Source organism: Anomaloglossus baeobatrachus, chromosome 5 (genome assembly GCF_048569485.1).
Source record: "Anomaloglossus baeobatrachus isolate aAnoBae1 chromosome 5, aAnoBae1.hap1, whole genome shotgun sequence".
Classification (NCBI taxonomy): domain Eukaryota; kingdom Metazoa; phylum Chordata; class Amphibia; order Anura; family Aromobatidae; genus Anomaloglossus; species Anomaloglossus baeobatrachus.
In genome coordinates, this window is record NC_134357.1 from 108,222,823 (window position 1) to 108,241,754 (window position 18,932).

Sequence of the window (18,932 nt, forward strand, 5' to 3'; positions counted from 1 at the left end):
GGAAACGTGAACGAACAGCTCTTCCGAGTGTCCAAGTGTGGGATCAGTAATGTCCGTGGACGTGTACTCGGCCTGGTGGTAGGAAGGAGGATCAGGTTCTGAAATGTGCGGTGCAGTATCACGGCTACTGACACTTGACCGTGTGGAAGACAGAGTGTTTGTGTTGGTGCCAATCTGACTGGAAGCATTATCCGCTATCCAACTAACAACCTGTTGACACTGGTCTTGGTTCAAGAGCGGTGTACTGCTGCGGTCCCCAAGAATTTGGGACAGGACGTGCGAGCGACTAGATGTGGCCCTTTGTTGTGGCGAAATTAGAGCTTGCACACAACCTCGGTCTCTGCCTGCACCACCATCACGTCCACTTCCTTGTTCGTTGACAACGCCCTTGCGCATTTTGCAATGCTGTGCTGATGTGTATTCACTAGACTTGTGCGTTATATCCAAGTTTTTGCAAAACTCACACAAATGCAGCGGAAAGCTGCCACCAACAGGCACACACGTGCGGTTTTTAAATGCAAGCACGGAGGCACTAAGAACCTAACAGGTCTCTATCCAGGGACAACGTGGAGCCTCCCAATTTTTGGCTGCCCTGCCTAAGGGCTATACTACAATAGACCCACTTCCTTACAATGGGCACTTCAGGTTTACAGGCCCTCATGCACGTCTCTATCCAGGGACAACGTGGAGCCTCCCAATTTTTGGCTGCCCTGCCTAAGGGCTATACTACAATAGACCCACTTCCTTACAATGGGCACTTCAGGTTTACAGGCCCTCATGCACGTCTCTATCCAGGGACAACGTGGAGCCTCCCAATTTTTGGCTGCCCTGCCTAAGGGCTATACTATAATACACCCACTTCCTTCCAATGGGCACTTCAGGTTTACAGGCCCTCATGCACGTCTCTATCCAGGGACAACGTGGAGCCTCCCAATTTTTGGCTGCCCTGCCTAAGGGCTATACTATAATACACCCACTTCCTTCCAATGGGCACTTCAGGTTTACAGGCCCTCATGCACGTCTCTATCCAGGGACAACGTGGAGCCTCCCAATTTTTGGCTGCCCTGCCTAAGGGCTATACTATAATACACCCACTTCCTTCCAATGGGCACTTCAGGTTTACAGGCCCTCATGCACGTCTCTATCCAGGGACAACGTGGAGCCTCCCAATTTTTGGCTGCCCTGCCTAAGGGCTATACTATAATACACCCACTTCCTTCCAATGGGCACTTCAGGTTTACAGGCCATCATGCACGTCTCTATCCAGGGACAACGTGGAGCCTCCCAATTTTTGGCTGCCCTGCCTAAGGGCTATACTATAATACACCCACTTCCTTACAATGGGCACTTCAGGTTTACAGGCCCTCATGCACGTCTCTATCCAGGGACAACGTGGAGCCTCCCAATATTTGGCTGCCCTGCCTAAGGGCTATACTATAATACACCCACTTCCTTCCAATGGGCACTTCAGGTTTACAGGCCCTCATGCACGTCTCTATCCAGGGACAACGTGGAGCCTCCCAATTTTTGGCTGCCCTGCCTAAGGGCTATACTATAATACACCCACTTCCTTCCAATGGGCACTTCAGGTTTACAGGCCCTCATGCACGTCTCTATCCAGGGACAACGTGGAGCCTCCCAATTTTTGGCTGCCCTGCCTAAGGGCTATACTATAATACACCCACTTCCTTCCAATGGGCACTTCAGGTTTACAGGCCCTCATGCACGTCTCTATCCAGGGACAACGTGGAGCCTCCCAATTTTTGGCTGCCCTGCCTAAGGGCTATACTATAATACACCCACTTCCTTCCAATGGGCACTTCAGGTTTACAGGCCCTCATGCACGTCTCTATCCAGGGACAACGTGGAGCCTCCCAATTTTTGGCTGCCCTGCCTAAGGGCTATACTATAATACACCCACTTCCTTCCAATGGGCACTTCAGGTTTACAGGCCCTCATGCACGTCTCTATCCAGGGACAACGTGGAGCCTCCCAATTTTTGGCTGCCCTGCCTAAGGGCTATACTACAATAGACCCACTTCCTTACAATGGGCACTTCAGGTTTACAGGCCCTCATGCACGTCTCTATCCAGGGACAATGTGGAGCCTCCCAATTTTTGGCTGCCCTGCCTAAGGGCTATACTATAATACACCCACTTCCTGACAATGGACACTTAATGTTTTGAGGCCCTCATGCACGTCTGTATGCAGGGGCATTGGTGAACCTCACAATTTTGGACTGCCCTGGCAAAGGAAAATACTAAAAAAAATTAACTTCCTCAAAATGGGCACATTAGACTCAAGAGGCCTTCATGTACGTCTCTTCTCAGGGACATCGGAGTGCCACACAATGTTTTCACGTAAAATCTTTCATGTATTAATCTCAAAAAGTAACATACACCAGCTCTATCTCACTATTGGGTATGTGCCCTTAACATTTCCGCCATGAAAAATCATTTTGGGGTCATTTTGGAAGGTTTTCTGGTGAGTCCGTAAAAATGGCGTAAAACGCGGACAAAATTGTTCACAGCTGTGACTTTTCAGTGATAAATGCTTCAAGGGGTCTTCCCCATGCTGTTGCCATGTCATTTGAGCACTCTTCTGAGACTTTTGTGCCATTTTTAGGGTTTCTCCATGCTGCCGGGGGGTCATTTCACAAAAATACTCGGGTCTCCCATAGGATAACATTGGGCTCGTTGCTCGGCCCGAGTACACGAGTATCTTGGGAGGCTCGGCCCGAGCTTCGAGCACCCGAGCTTTTTAGTACTCGCTCATCACTATTCACTACTGGACCACCCCAGCTTAATCAATTCAAGACCACAACAATTAAAACAAAAATAATTTGAACTCATCTCCCACAACATGGCTGACAGGGCTGTGGAAGTTGAGTATAGATTGTGTCATGCCAGGAACAGTTAGGTAGCAGTGACAGTGTGCACGTGAGCTGACCCTCTATCTAGGGGTACCTAGATAATCATAAACCGCAGTTGAAATGAATGAAAAGAATTATCAGCCAGCAGAGAATGAGTCATTATCCCCTTCAGCATAGAAGGAAAAGTACATGCACAAGATAACAATCAAGTGAGCTCTACAGGAGGCCTACAATGATTAAATGCTGAGACCTCCTGACAAAAGGTCTCTTGGAGGTGACATCAGGATGTGGCACAAAGCAAATCAGCTTAAGGCTATGTGCACACAGTGTGTTTTTTTGACGCTGCGTTTTTGTGCGTTTTTGGCCGCTAAAAACGCACAAAAACGCACCTGCGTCGAAAAAACGCGGCAAAAAACGCACGCGATTTGGTGCGTTTTTTTGCTGCGTTTTGCTGCGTTTTTGCTCACTGCGTCCTTATGCGTTTTTTATCAGATGATATTGGATCCGGATTGGACGGCGCGGGACCCTTGACCCAGGATTACTGCGGAGGGGGGTTCTTTATTTCAATAAAGATGGAGTCACTAATTGTGTTGTGTTTTATTTCTAATAAAAATATTTTTCTGTGTGTTGTGTTTTTTTTTTATCTTTACTAGAAATTCATGGTGGCCATGTCTAATATTGGCGTGACACCATGAATTTCGGGCTTAGGGCCAGCTATACAGCTAGCCCTAACCCCATTATTACCCGGCGAGCCACCCGGCTTCAGGGCAGCTGGAAGAGTTGGATACAGCGCCAGAAGATGGCACTTCTATGAAAGCGCCATTTTCTGGGGTGGCTGCGGGACTGCAATTCACAGCGGGGGTGCCCAGAAAGCATGGGCACCCTGCACTGTGGATTCCAATCCCCAGCTGCCTAGTTGTACCCGGCTGGACTTAAAAATTGGGCGAAGCTCACGTCATTTTTTTTTTAAATTATTTCATGAAATTCATGAAATAATTTAAAAAAAAAGGGTTTCCCTATATTTTTGGTTCCCAGCCGGGTACAAATAGGCAGCTGGGGGTTGGGGGCAGCCCGTACCTGCCTGCTGTACCCGGCTAGCATACAAAAATATGGCGAAGCCCACGTCATTTTTTTTGTTTGGGGGGGCAAAGAAATCCTGCATTCAGTCCTGGAAGGAGGATGCTGAGCCTTGTAGTTCGACAGCTGCTGTCTGCTCTCCTGCATATACTATTGGATGGAGGATGCTGAGCATTGTAGGTCTGCTCCCCCTGACTCTCCCTCAAGCATACAGTCCTGGATGGAACATGCTGAGCCTTGTAGTTCTGCAGCTGCTGTCTGCTCTCCTGCATACACTATTGGATGGAGTATGCTGAGCCTTGTAGTTCTGCAGCTGTCTGCTCTTCTGCATACACTAGTGGAGAATGAAGAACACATTGAAGAAGGAAATGACATCAGACCTTTTTTTTTTTGTTCACTGATAAAAAACTCATAAGGACGCAGCAAAAAAACGCACCAAATCGCGGCAAAACGCGTGCGTTTTTTGCCGCGTTTTTTCGACGCAGGTGCGTTTTTGTGCGTTTTTAGCGGCCAAAAACGCACAAAAACGCAGCGTCAAAAAAACGCACTGTGTGCACATAGCCTAATTGACATGCTGCGCTTTTGTGGTCACCACAAAAACGCAGCTGAAAAAAAACGCTGTGTGGGGACAGCAAAAATGAAAACTCATAGACTTTGCTGGGGAAGCAAAGTCATGCAGTTTTGAGGCCAAAAACGCACCCGAAAAACGCGCAAAAACGCCGAGAAAAACGCACTGTGTGCACATAGCCTAAAACCCAGTTGTTGGGGTTTTTTTTAGCAGTATTAATGATGTTGTGATTGTTGGTAGCTATGTTGATTGACTATAGGGGGCTTTACACACTGTGATATCGCTAATGATTTATCGTCGGGGTCACGTCGTTAGTGACGCACATCCGGCATCCTTAGCGACATCGCAGCGTGTGACACGTACGAGTGATCTTAAACGATCGCAAAACAGGCAAAAAACGTTGGTTTTGGAGAGGTCGTCCCAAAACCAAATATCGTTGCCTGTATATTAGCGATGTTGTTCCTCGTTCCTGCGGCAGCACACATCGCTATGTGTGGCACCACAGGAGTGACAAACATCTCCTTACCTCTGTCCACCGGCAATGAGGAAGGAAGGAGGTGGGCGGCATTTTCCAGACGCTCATCTCCGCCCCTCCTCTGCTATTGGACGGCTGCCGTGTGACGTCGCTGTGACGCCGCACGACTCGCCCCCTTAGAAGGGAGGCGGATCGGCGGCCAGAGCGACGTCGCTGCACAGGTATGTGCGTGTGACGCTGCCATAGCGATAATGTTCGCTACGGCAGCGATCACAAAATATCGCACGTACGTCGGGGGCGGGTGCTATAGCGCTCGACATCGCTAGCTGATGCTAGCGATGTCGCAGCGTGTAAAGCCCGCTTTAGTCACACATCCATAACACAATTCCATCAACAGAAAAAATGAAAAAGTTACTGAGTAAAGCGGGCTTTACACGCTACGATATATCTAACGAGATGTCGGCGGGGTCATGTCGTAAGTGACGCACATCCGGCCTCGTTAGTGAAATCGTAGCGTGTGACAGCTATGAACGAGCAGAAATATTCACCTTCTCATTCATCATTGACATGTCGCTCATTTTCTAAAAATCGAACGTCCGGTTGTTCAATGTTCCCGAGGCAGCACACATCGCTCCGTGTGACACCCCGGGAACGATGAACTGCAGCTTACCTGCGTCCCGCCGGCAATGCTGAAGGAAGGAGGTGGGCGGGATGTTTACCGCTCATCTCCACCCCTCCGCTTCTATTGGCCGGCCGCTGTGTGACGTCGCTGTGATGCCGAACGTCCCTCCCCCTTCAGGAAGAGGATGTTCGCCGCCCACAGCGAGGTCGTTTGGAAGGTAAGTACGTGTGATGGGGGTTACAGCATTGTGTGACACGGGCAACAAATTGCCCATATCGCAAATGCGATCGCACAACATATTGAAATGTGTAAAGCAGGCTCTACTGTTCTAGTAAAATGGCAACAGAAACCAAAATTTGTTTTAAAAACTTTGGCTTTTTTTCTAAACTAATTATATATATATATATATATATATATATATATCTCAAAAAATTAAAAGAGAACACTTAACACAATGGCATTTTAGTGTTCCCTTCATTTTTTTGAGCAGTGTATATACAGTGCTGGCCAAAAGTATTGGCACCCCTGCAATTCTGTCAGATAATACTCAGTTTCTTCTTGAAAATGATTGCAATCACAAATTCTTTGCTATTATTATCTTCATTTAACTTTTCTTCAATGAAAAAAAAAAATAAAAAATTGTCATAAAGCCAAATTGGATATAATTCCACACCATTAAGTGGATGGGTGGATCAATTTTTACAACCTCTTGTATATAATATCCCCGGTTTCATCAAAGATACTAAGGAAATTGTTAAAGCATTGGATAACTTTCAGTGGCAAGAAAACTATCAATGGCTCTCATGTGATGTAGTATCATTATATCCATCAATACCCCATCATATTGCTTTAAGATCACTATCACAACATTTAGATAGATTTAGTAATTATGAGATTGAATTGAGGGAATTTATACTAATGGCTACACAGTACCTTTTGGAACATAATTATTTTTCATTTGATGGTCAGTTTTATTTGCAGCGTAGGGGGGTCAGTATGGGAGCTCGCTTCTCCCCCTCGCTGGCAAATATTGTCATGGCGAGATGGGAGGAGCAGTTCTTGTACGGTGATGCCAACCCATTCAGCGGCAGTATATTGTGGTACGGCCGTTACCTGGACGACATGCTGCTGATATGGGTTGGGGCAACAGAAGAAATAATATTGTTTTCAGATTATATTAATAATAATCAATTCAACTTAAAATTTACAACAGAAACCCATACATCCAGAATTAATTTTCTGGATGTAACCCTGTCAGTGGATGATACTAAACATCTGACAATAACACCTTATAGAAAAAGTACAGCTTGCAACTCCATACTGACTGCCAACTCCTGTCATACTCCACACACCAAATTGAATATACCTATTGGTGAACTCATTCGTACAAAGAGGAATTGTAGTGATCAAGGGCAATATTTGATAGAGGAGAAAAAAGTTTGTGATCGACTATCTAATAGAGGTTATCAAAATTGGAAATTAAATAGGGCTAAAAATATAGTAGCAAAAATAGATAGAAAGGATTTACTGTTTAAAGAGAAAAAAAGGAATGATCAATATCTTAATAATGTATCATTTATAACAGCTTACAGTAACCAATTCTCCATTATTTCCAATATAATAAAAAAATACCTACCTATCCTTAATGAAGACTATAAACTTAAAAACATAATAAAAACAGGAGTAGGATTTATTGCAAAAAAAGCCCCTACACTGGGTAACCTCTTGTCCCCTAGCCTATTTACCAGTGTAGAGAAAAAACCTCAACAAAATTGGCTTAATTTAAAAGGGTTTTTTAAATGTGGGGCGACTAAATGCAAGGCTTGTTCCTATGCACAAAAAAATCGAACATTTAGATCGATTAAAAACCTAAAAGAATACACAATAAATCAATTCATAAATTGTAACACATCCCATGTGGTATACCTTATCTCATGCGATGCATGTAAACTTCAGTACACGGGATGTACAGTGGGGCCATTGAAGACTAGAATAAGACGCCATCTATTAGATGCAACCAACCCACAAGCTGTTTCTGTATCATCAGCCTCTCGTCACTTCCAAATGATACATGGAGGAGATTTACGTGACTTTAAATTTACTGGCATTGAAAAGGTTTTTAGACCGATTCGGGGTGGGGATCATAGGAGAAAACTCCTTAACAGGGAAACATACTGGATCCTCACCCTGGAGACTAGAATCCCACATGGGATGAATCATCGACAAGATTTGATTCTACATTACTAATTGTCATACCAACATTCTCTTTATTCTCCTCTTCTGCCCTGGTTGATCATTTCATTTCACTTCCCTAGATGATAAATTATGACACTAATTATGTGAACCATTAGAACTATTTCAATAATTAGATTCCAATTGATATATAATAATTATAGTTCATGATTTCATGATTTACTCCCTATAATAAATTTGGTACAATATCCAGCCTCCCCCCCCCCTTTTTTGCTCACAAAATCCTTAATATTTGAAGCACTTTTTTATATACCTATTATAGATTAATGGATTCAATGCTATATATATATATACTCAACTTCTCTGCGTTTCCCCCCCCCCTTACATATATATGGACATATGAAAAAACTAAAACTATAAATAAACAACAGAAATATAATGAAATGACAAATAGTTATATATATAAAATGGGATAAATGTTATAAATATTTTCCATCCTTGATGATATATATCTATGTAGCAGTTATATATTTTATAACTCAATGGATAGTCATGAACATAAAAAAATAAAAAAATCTTTTACTTTGATATATTTCCTAATGTCTGTGTCATGGATAGCAATAATTAATGATGAAAAATATAAGATTGATGAGGGTGTAGGAAATAGTAACATGAAAAAAATCTATCTTAATAATAAAGAATATGTTACGATGTGGACTATATAAATGACCAAATAATACTGATATCTATTGATCTACTTATTCTCCATAGGGTTTCACATACCTACTTTACGATCTCAGCTTGTACATATATATACATAAAAACTATAATTACAAACAAACAACTGAAATAAAATGAAATGATAAATAACCATATATAAAAAATGGGATAAATGTAAATAAATATTTTCCGACTTTAATAGCACATATTTAGGTAACGGATATATATCATATAAATTCCATGGACAGTCATGAACACAAAAAAACTTCTTTCTTTGATATATATCCTGATATCTGTGTCATGGATAACAACAATTAGTCATGAAAAATATAAAACCGATGAGGGTGAAGGAAATAGTGACATAAAAAAATCGATCATAATAATAAAGAATATCCCACGATGTGGATTATATTAATGACCAAAGTAGCATGGAGATTTGTCGATCTATTTAATTTCCTACAAGGATTCACATACCTACTTTACGATCTCAGCATGTGTATTGGCACTGCTACTTTTAAAAGATTTCCTTTTTGGGACGATTAACATAACTGGATAAGCACAAACACATTCTTTTGTACTCTCTCACTTTCTCTTATAATGCACACTGATAGGGGTCTATTTTATCGATGCTTTTATATATAGAACGCTAATGAGTGATGAAAGATACCTATATGGTTTCGATTTTCTCTATTATGATTATTTAATGACTGTTCTATATAATCATGCATTAATGTATTATATGATTATACTATAATAATTCATATGATATGATTATTTTTTCAACTATTTATTTTTAACCCTTCCAACTCCCTCCCTAACGGTTTTTTCCATTTAACATTCTCTTTTTCCTTTTTCTTTCTTGTTTCCACTTTTTTCACATACTTATCTCCCTCTTTTCTTTTTCTTCTCATTCTCCCAGCTTTTTCCTCATTTTTCCACATAATCTTTTCCCATCTTTCTTCTCCTTCTCTTCCTTCCCCTTTTCTTCTTTTTTTTCTTTTTGCATCCTTCTCTCCCTTTTCCCCTATTTCTTCCTCTTTTCCTTTCTATCATGGAAAAACCGCAATGTCTATAATCTCCCAATGTGATGTGTTGTATTGTGAATGTTCCTTTGAAGACAACATGTGTTTTTAATTTGGGAGGGTGTGTGTTGCACGATATAGGAAGCCGACATCTCTTCCTCCCCAGAGCATGATTAAGACTCACGTCGAAACGCGTAGCTTTGTGGGGTCCTATTAACATCCATGTATTTTTGCTGACCGCCTGTAAACTCCTACTTTTAAGGATTAAACAATAAAGATGATTTTTTATACGAGAATTTGGACCGCGCTGGATATTTTTCTTCCTTGAAACATAAAAAAGGGGGTGGACAAAAGTATTGGCACTGTTTGAAAAATCATGTGATGCTTCTCTAATTTGTGTAATTAACAGCACCTGTAACATACCTGTGGCACCTAACAGGTGTTGGCAATAACTAAATCACACTTGCAGCCAGTTGACACGGATTAAAGTTGACTCAACCTCTGTCCTGTGTCCTTGTGTGTACCATATTGAGCATGGAGAAAAGAAAGAAGATCAAAGAACTGTCTGAGGACTTGAGAATCCAAATTGTGAGGAAGCATGAGCAATCTCAAGGCTACAAGTCCGTATCCAAAGACCTGAAAGTTCCTGTGTCTACGGTGCGCAGTGTCATCAAGAAGTTTAAAGCCCATGGCACTGTGGCTAACCTCCCTAGATGTGGAAGGAAAAGAAAAATTGACGAGAGATTTCAACGCAAGATTGTGCGAATGGTGGATAAAGAACCTTGACTAACATCCAAACAAGTTCAAGCTGCCCTGCAGTCCGAGGGTACAACAGTGTCAACCCGTACTATCCGTCGGCATCTGAATGAAAAGGGACTGTATGGTAGGATACCCAGGAAGACCCCACTTCTTACCCCGAGACATAAAAAAGCCAGGCTGGAATTTGTCAAAACTTACCTGAGAAAGCCTAAAATGTTTTGGAAGAATGTTCTCTGGTCAGATGAGACAAAAGTAGAGCTTTTTGGGAAAAGCCATCAACATAAAGTTTACAGGAAAAAAAAGAGGCATTCAAAGAAAAGAACACGGTCCCTACAGTCAAACATGACGGGGTTCCCTGATATTTTGGGGTTGCTTTGCTGCCTCTGGCACTGGACTGCTTGACTGTGTGCATGGCATTATGAAGTCTGAAGACTACCAACAAATCTTGCAGCATAATGTAGGGCCCAGTGTGAGAAAGCTGGGTCTCCCTCAGAGGTCATGCGTCTTCCAGCAGGACAATGACCCAAAACACACTTCAAAAAGCACTAGAAAATGGTTTGAGAGAAAGCACTGGAGACTACTGAAGTGGCCAGCAATGAGTCCAGACCTGAATCCCATAGAACACCTGTGGAGAGATCTCAAAATGGCAGTTTGGAGAAGGCACGCTTCAAATCTCAGGGACCTGGAGCAGTTTGCCGAAGAAGAATGGTCTAAAATTCCAGCAGAGCATTGTAAGAAACTCATTGATGGTTACCGGCAGCGGTTTTTCGCAGTTATTTTGGCTAAAGGTTGTGCAACCAAGTATTAGGCTAAGGGGCACTTTGCACACTGCGACATCGCAGGTGCGATGTCGGTGGGGTCAAATTGAAAATGACGCACTTCCGGCATCGCATGTGACATCGCAGTGTGTAAAGGCTGGATGATACGATTAACGAGCGCAAAAGCGTCGTAATCGTATCATCGGTACAGCGTCGGCGTAATTCATAATTACGCTGACGCAATGGTCCGATGTTGTTCCTCGCTCCTGCGGCAGCACACATCGCTGTGTGTGAAGTCGCAGGAGCGAGGAACGTCTCCTACCGGCCTCACTGCGGCTTCCGTAGGATATGCGGAAGGAAGGAGGTGGGCAGGATGTTTACATCCTGCTCATCTCCGCCCCTCCGCTCTGATTGGCCGCCTGCCGTGTGACGTCGCAGTGACGCCGCACGACCCGCCCCCTTAACAAGGAGGCGGGTCGCCGGCCACAGGGACGTCGCACGGCAGGTGAGTGTGTGTGTGAAGCTGGCGTAGCGATAACTTTCGCTACGCCAGCTATCACCACATATCGCTGCTGCGACGGGGGCGGGCACTATCGCACTCGGCATCGCAGCATCGGCCTGCGATGTCGTAGTGTGCAAAGCCCGCCTAAGGGTGCCAATACTTTTGTCTGGCCCATTTTTAGAGTTTTGTGTGAAATGATCAATGATTTGATTTTTGTTTCATTCTCTTTTGTGTTTTTTCATTGCAAGCAAAATTAATGAAGATAATAATACCAAAGAATTTGTGATTGCAATCATTTTCAAGAAGAAACTGAGTATTATCTGACAGAATTGCAGGGGTGCCAATACTTTTGGCCAGCACTGTATACAAATTTGGTAGACAGAGACGCTAAGTAATATAAACAAGGATATGGTTCTGATACTTCTCACTTCCTGGATAAAAGGGCTTTTCCCTATCATTTTCTGGAGACTGATTAATTTCGCTCAGTGGGACAAACAAAATAGTTCTCTTGCAGATATGATGCCTTTTAATATCAAACAAAAATAAAATGATGCTACAAAGAATGTTTTCAAGACTCTTTAGGTCTCTTAAGGCCGCTTTACATGCTACCATTTAGGTCGTTTATTAGTGGTCACACGTAATGATCGCACAAGCGACACAAAATCGTTCAGCGATAGACTGACCAAGGCGGCCGTGTGGGTGTTGTTCGTCGTTTGCAGGATGTCAAACGTATCAATATGTCTGCTGCGTTCCAAACGATGAACAATATTTTGAAAGTGAACGACGTGTCAATGATCAACGATTTTCACCCTATTTGCGATTGTTCGGAGTCGCTCGTAGCTGTCACACGCAACGACGTCGCTAACGATGCCGGATGTGCGTCACGGAATCTGTGACCCCGACGACATATCGTCAGATAAATCGTAGTGTGTAATGCCGCCTGTAGGCTATGTGCGCATAATGTTGTTATCGCCAGTCTTGATGAGGGGGCGTGTTGGAGTCAGATGCTCCTGATTCATAAAGAGATACATGCCCTGCACTATGCCAGAAATCTCCTTCTAGTCAGGTACTGGAGTAAGATTTCTGGCTTCCGAAACACCATGGCTTGTCATGAATTAGTCGAGCGGTGCCCCCTCCTCTCTGCCGGCAGAAGAAACACATTCTGCAAACTTCCCCTTAGGCCTCTGCCACACTCACGTGAATTTCACGCACGTGCCGAGAGACACGTATTTCCCCTGCGTGTTGCGTGCAGGTAAGTACGTGTCTCTGGTACGTGCGTGACACGTGTGTTCTACGTGTGCTATCCGCGATAGAACACGTAGAACCGGTAATTATTATACTCACCTGGTCCTTCCTGATGTCCGCGCTGCTGTCCGTGGTGCTGATCCTCGGTCTCCAGCCCTCCCGTCTCCCCGCTGCTGCTGCTGCCAGGCAGTGAAGTGAATATTCAATGAGAATAATGAGCGGCGGTCGGCAGCAAGAGGCAGCAGCGGCAGAGACAGGAGGGCTGGAGAAGGTGAGTTAATGTTTTTTATTTTTTTCCCTGACATGTGTGTTTACTCCGGCGCGTGTCACACGGGACCGCATCCACACTACACCCGTGTGGTACGGGTGCGGGCCGTGTAACACCCGTGCTGCCGGAGAAAACACTGACATGTCAGCGCTTTGAAAATCGCACACACGTACAAACGCACACGGACACACGTTCCGTGTGGTTTTACGTGTGTGTGCCTGCTACCATAGGGTAGCATTGCTGTACATGTCTCCGTGCCGCCGGTACGTGTAAAAAATGACAAACACGTGCCGGAGGCACGGATGTGTGGCGCAGGCCTTAAAGTAGTCTTGAAATCTTGCTTTGTAACATCACTTCATTTTTGTAAGCCATGTAAAAATATAATGTCTGTAAGATTACTATTTACCTCTTTATCTTAGAGGAATCAATCTCCTTTCAACTGGCTAACATGATAACAAAAACTTTCTTTTTCTTCTTCCTGGAGACTTTAAACATCTTCAGCAATTCCCTGTGAAAGCTACTTTGTTTTTTTTTACCTAATAGTTACCATACACACAATGCTATATTGATAATACTGGCAACACAAACCGATCAATTTTCTTTTCAAATTTGCCAATTTTTTTTTTTACTACTTGAAAAAAAAATTAAAGAAAGAATGAATAAGTTTGTACGTTTGGTGTCATCATAATTATTTTGACCAGGAGAATTATATTGCCAGATAATTTTTAATGAAGACTGTAAAAGCAAAAAACAATGTCAGAACTGTGTGTGTGTGTGTGTTAATTACCCGATGTGTACTCCAGCTACATGAGCAGGGAGCCGGCACTGGCAGCGTGAGAGCGGCGGACGCTAGTAACTAAGGTAAATATCGAGTAACCAAGGAAAGGGCTTCTTGGTTACCCGATGTTTACTGTGGTTACAGCTTACCGCAGGCTGCCAGACTCCGCCTCCCTGCTCGCTTCAGGTCGTCGCTCTCCCGCTGTCACACACAGCGATGTGTGCTTCACAGCGGGAGAGCAACGTCCAAAAAATGAAGCAGGACATTCAGCAACGACCGGCGACCTCACAGCAGGGGCCAGGTTGTTGCTGGATGTCACACACAGCGACAGAGATGGGACGTCACAGAAAATGGTGACTTAGCAGCGACGTCGTTGTCGTCATCGCTATGTGTGACACCACCTTTAGGCAGCAACCAAAGGACAAGTGTTAACACAAACAACCACTCACAGCAATGAAGTACTACAACCATCAGTAAGTCTGGATCACAACACCTCACCATAACAGTATAGAGAATGTATAACTGGCATTAATGGAATAGTCCAGCCAGGATATACAGTGTGTCCAGCCATATCCTGCCCACCGCCATTAACTTGAAAATGGCAGCAACTATAGGAATAGAAGTGGTGTCTAGGTATAGTAAAGTAGCCATGCGCTACGCAATGAAACCACCTATAGTGCCACCTGGTGGAAAACAATGGAATTAGCATTTTTATCTCGAAAATGGTATGAAATAGAGGAAAAAAAGTGAATTACAAAGTTGTAGGGCATCATCAATTCAATACGAATCGACACCTTACATACAGAAATACTATGATAAGAACGTGTAAAACTCACGAGGCTGCGGACGTAAAGCGTTACCTCATGGAGACCTTCCTACAAGTCAGTGGGTATGGTGGCTGGGTGGAGTGGCCTCCACGCTCACCTGACCTGACCCATTGGACTTTCTGTGAGGTCACATCAAACAGCAGGTGTATGCGACCCCTCCACCAATATTGCAGGACCTACGACGACGTATCACAGTTGCTTGTGTAAACGTGTCATCTACCATATTGCACAACGTGCAACATGATACAGTATGCTGTCCAGAGTCCAGATGTGCATTGCAGCTGACAGTGGCCACTTTGAGCATCAAAGTTAAATGAGCGCTGTATGCGTGACCAGCATTCTATGTTTTGGGGGGGTCATGGGTTTCATATCATAGCATTTCTTTATGTAATTTGTCGATTCATATTGAATTGATGATGCCCTACAACTTTGTAATTCACTCTTTTTCTCTATCTCATTCCGTTTTCGAGATAAAAATGTTAACTCCGTTGTTTTCCACCAGGTGGCGCTATAGGTGGTTTCATTGCGTAGCGCATGGATACTTTACTATAGACACCACTTCTATGCCTATAGCTGCCGCTGTTCTATAGTTAATGGCAGTGGACAGAATATGGGTGGACACACTTTATAGAAGGGGAGTGAATGTGACTGGCTTGCACACCGCATGTAATGAAATATGACTACCAAGCAGCTCAGCAGAGATTAACTCTTGCTAGCCTTCCTATGAACTACATATCTGCATATTGTCGAGCTATACATCAACACCGTAAAAACAATGACAGAATTGTAGTTTTTCATCATTTAACCTCACTTCAATTTTTTTTCCTGTTTTTCAATATATTATATGGTCAAACATTGAAACCATTCTAGTCTTATGTTGATGGAAATATAAAAAAAGTTATTGCTCTTTTAAGAAAGGGAGGGAAAAAAGGTAATAAACAACGTCATAGACTATGTTTGGGAGGCAAAATTTAACTCCACGCTTTACAATTACTCGCCAAAAATCCTGCCACCATTAAACTGAATGGAGGTGGGAGCTATAGCTATTAATACCAACTGTCAGTGCTTGCTATAGGAACAAAATAAACTGTTAGTATAAAAAGCATGTGTGAGAGAGAGACAGAAAAAGACAGAAACAGACGGGGAAAGAGACAGAGATAGAGACAGAAAGAGACAGCCCTGGAAAGAGACAGCCCTGGAAAGAGACAGCCGGGCAAAGAGACAGCCGATCAAAGAGACAGCCCTGGAAAGAGACAGCTGGGCAAAGAGACAGCCCTGGAAAGAGACAGCCGGGCAAAGAGACAGCCGAGCAAAGAGACAGCCCTGGAAAGTGACAGACGGGCAAAGTGACAGACGGGCAAAGAGTAAGATGGGCAAAGAGACAGACATGCAAAGAGACAGATGGGCAAAGAGACAGCCCTGGAAAGAGACAGCCAGGCAAAGAGACAGCCGAGCAAAGAGACAGCCCTGGAAAGTGACAGACGGGCAAAGTGACAGACGGGCAAAGTGACAGACGGGCAAAGAGAAAGACGGGCAAAGAGACAGACGGGCAAAGAGACAGCCCTGGAAAGAGACAGCTGGGCAAAGAGACAGCCGTGGAAAGAGACAGACGGGCAAAGTGACAGACGGGCAAAGGGACAGACTGGCAAAAAGACAGACTGGCAAAGAGACAGACGGGCAAAGAGACAGACCTAGAAATAAACAGACCTAGAAAGAGACAGATGGTCAAAGAGACCGACAGCCAAAGAGACAGACGGGGAAAGAGACAGACGGGGAAAGAGACAGACGGGACTGACAGGGAAAGGGACAGCAGGGCAAAGACACAGCCCTGGAAAGAGACAGTCCTGGAAAGAGACAGCCCTGGAAAGAGACAGCCCTGGAAAGAGACAGCCGAGAAAAGAGACAGCCGAGAAAAGAGAAAGCCGGGCAAAGAGACAGCCCTGGAAAGAGACAGACGGGCAAAGATACAGATGGGGAAAGAGAGAGACAGACAGACACACACATAGAGACAGACACAGAGATGGAGACAGATAGACTGATACAAATACAGAGAGATAGAAACAGAGACATACACACAGACAGACAAGGAAAGAGACAGACAGAGACAGACAGACAGCAACACACATACAGAGACTGGTAGAGAGACAGTTACAATCCCGGGCAACGCCCGGGTACTACAGCTAGTTGATAAATAAAATAAATTAGGGTTTTTTTTTAAATGAATGTACTCTGTACATAGTTATCTAAAATAATTAGTAGAGGTTCCCATGTAATAAGTCCATCTTACCAGCTCAGAGGTCCGCACAGTGTATTGTGTCTGGTTCACATGCCGATATGCCAACATTTATACTGCCAGTGAAGTTCTCTCCAATAAATACTCTCCAATCAGATGTCTCTATAAACCATAACAATTAGAAGGTGGCTCCAATGATACTTGGCAGCTAATATTTACCTTTATTTTCCATTGTCTTCATGCCAGAAATGTAATCTATGAAGCAAATTCTATATTACATTTATTGGAGTGAACCTGACATTTGATACATATTGCCAAATCCATTGGCAGCATGTATCAGGAACAGGCTGTATAACTTCAGCAATGTTTCACAGAAAAACATACTTTTATTAGTCGTCGTTGACCAAGGGGCACTATACACTGGTCAGACAAGCGGGTAAGCACCCCACAGTGCCTTGTCGCCACCCGCTTGTAGGGGTGTGGCAGTAGCCCAAAAACCTCCCGACGACCTGGCTTCATGTTATTAGAAAGGTGGGTTGGGGTTGGAGCTCCATAGTTCCACATTAGAGGGAACAGTGTCCCCATAGTTTAGTGCAGGGGGGAAGGGATAGATAAGGGAGGGCACAAGTTAGTGAAAGAAAAGTGGTAGTGAAGAAGACATGGAAGGGAGAGGCTGTGTGGCGCCCCTGACCTGGTCAGGCACCACTGAGTACTGCACCCATGCTGGGGGCAGTACAATGCAGGTAATCCAGAAGGCTGACCGAGGTGTGGTTACACAGGCTTATAGTAATCAGGTCTCACACATGTACCTTTGGGAGGACTCCTGAGAGCTTCCAGGAGGGGGCGTGCCTCCATGTCCACTCAAGGGGTGTGGTGGAGAGCCTGGTTGCTAGGTGGCGTAGGCAGGCACGAGTGGGGAAAGGAAGTAAAGAGGAGGAGGAGTTGAGCAGTTAGAGTATGGAGCTCAGACAGAGCAGACGTGCAGGTCCCATGAGTGACCCGGTTTAGTGTGCAGCTCAGGGAGAGCAGAAGCAGACCCTGGAGCTGTTGCAGTCTAACAGCGTCCGAGCAGTGACTACTGACGGGGGAGAACTGTCACCTAGTAGTGCCACCCGAAATCCACCCAAGGCTAAAGAGAGAGCAACAGAGTTGAGAGTAAGAGGACTGCCAGGGAGTCACCAGGCCCAAACGGGTAACAGGTCTCATGCAAAGATAGATCCACCTTTCTTCTGTCAAACCTGCCTGAGGGGGCACTTGAAACCCAGAAGACAACACCACAGAGTCCGCAGTCACGTAGCAGAGTGAGGGCCCATAGCTCACAGGAGGCAAGCAGCCGGAGTGACCTGGTCCAGACTACAAGCAAACGAGGCCGAAACGAGGGGAGCAGCAACTTCCCTGGGTGACCCCCGTAGGGACTGCAAGTCGGGGTCATCACAAACAACAGAAGGGCTAAGGAAGGCGAGTCAGTAACCACCCTCACCAGTCAGCCGGAAGGACACCTGGTTCCAGCCTAGTTCATCCCAGCTACGCCCGGGTTACTCACCCTGCCATCAACAGTGAGGAAAAACCCTGAAAGACATTCTGCTTGTGTTGAGTTATTCTGCGAGTTGTGGTTCCACACACCTATACAGGGCCCTGGGGCTTGCCTCACTCTCAGGAGGCTATTACAACTGATTGCACCCACCATCAGCCCCAGGCATCCCTTAATCTGCAGTGGCAGTCCCCATTGACCGCAATTCTGAGAGTAGCGTCACGACAATCCCAAGAAGGTTCCCTACCTGTGACCAGAACTGTCCCATCACGTGGAGTCCCTAAAGGTAATGCACCACTACACCGCACCTGTGGGGCTCCACAGACGGAGTGGAGGGAGATCGGATCCTGATGTGGAGAAGGCCGCCCTGTGGCTTGAGGACTGGTGGATAAAGACACGGAATCAGCAGGCGTGGGACTAAGTCCTAGGGACCGCCACCATGTAGGATTGCTGAGGAACTCCAGGAAGTGGGAAATCAGCAT

The 18,932-nt window shown here is 44.7% G+C and overlaps 1 protein-coding gene across 2 annotated transcripts in view; it reads right to left on the bottom strand.

Moving 5' to 3' along the window:
* The window catches only part of LOC142313353 (intelectin-1-like), a 96,559-nt gene extending 79,532 nt beyond the window's left edge, over window positions 1-17,027 (bottom strand). The window contains exon 1 of one of the 2 annotated variants that reach the window (XM_075352368.1): window positions 16,974-17,027. Coding sequence is in view for 1 of the 2 variants with exons in the window: in XM_075352367.1 (XP_075208482.1) it covers window positions 7,871-7,876 (6 nt within the window). In the remaining variant the exon portion in view is untranslated. Of the gene's footprint in view, window positions 1-7,870; window positions 7,892-16,973 lie in introns of those variants that run through there. The other variant, XM_075352367.1, reaches the window with a different exon arrangement.
* Between the last annotated feature and the right edge of the window lie 1,905 nt (window positions 17,028-18,932).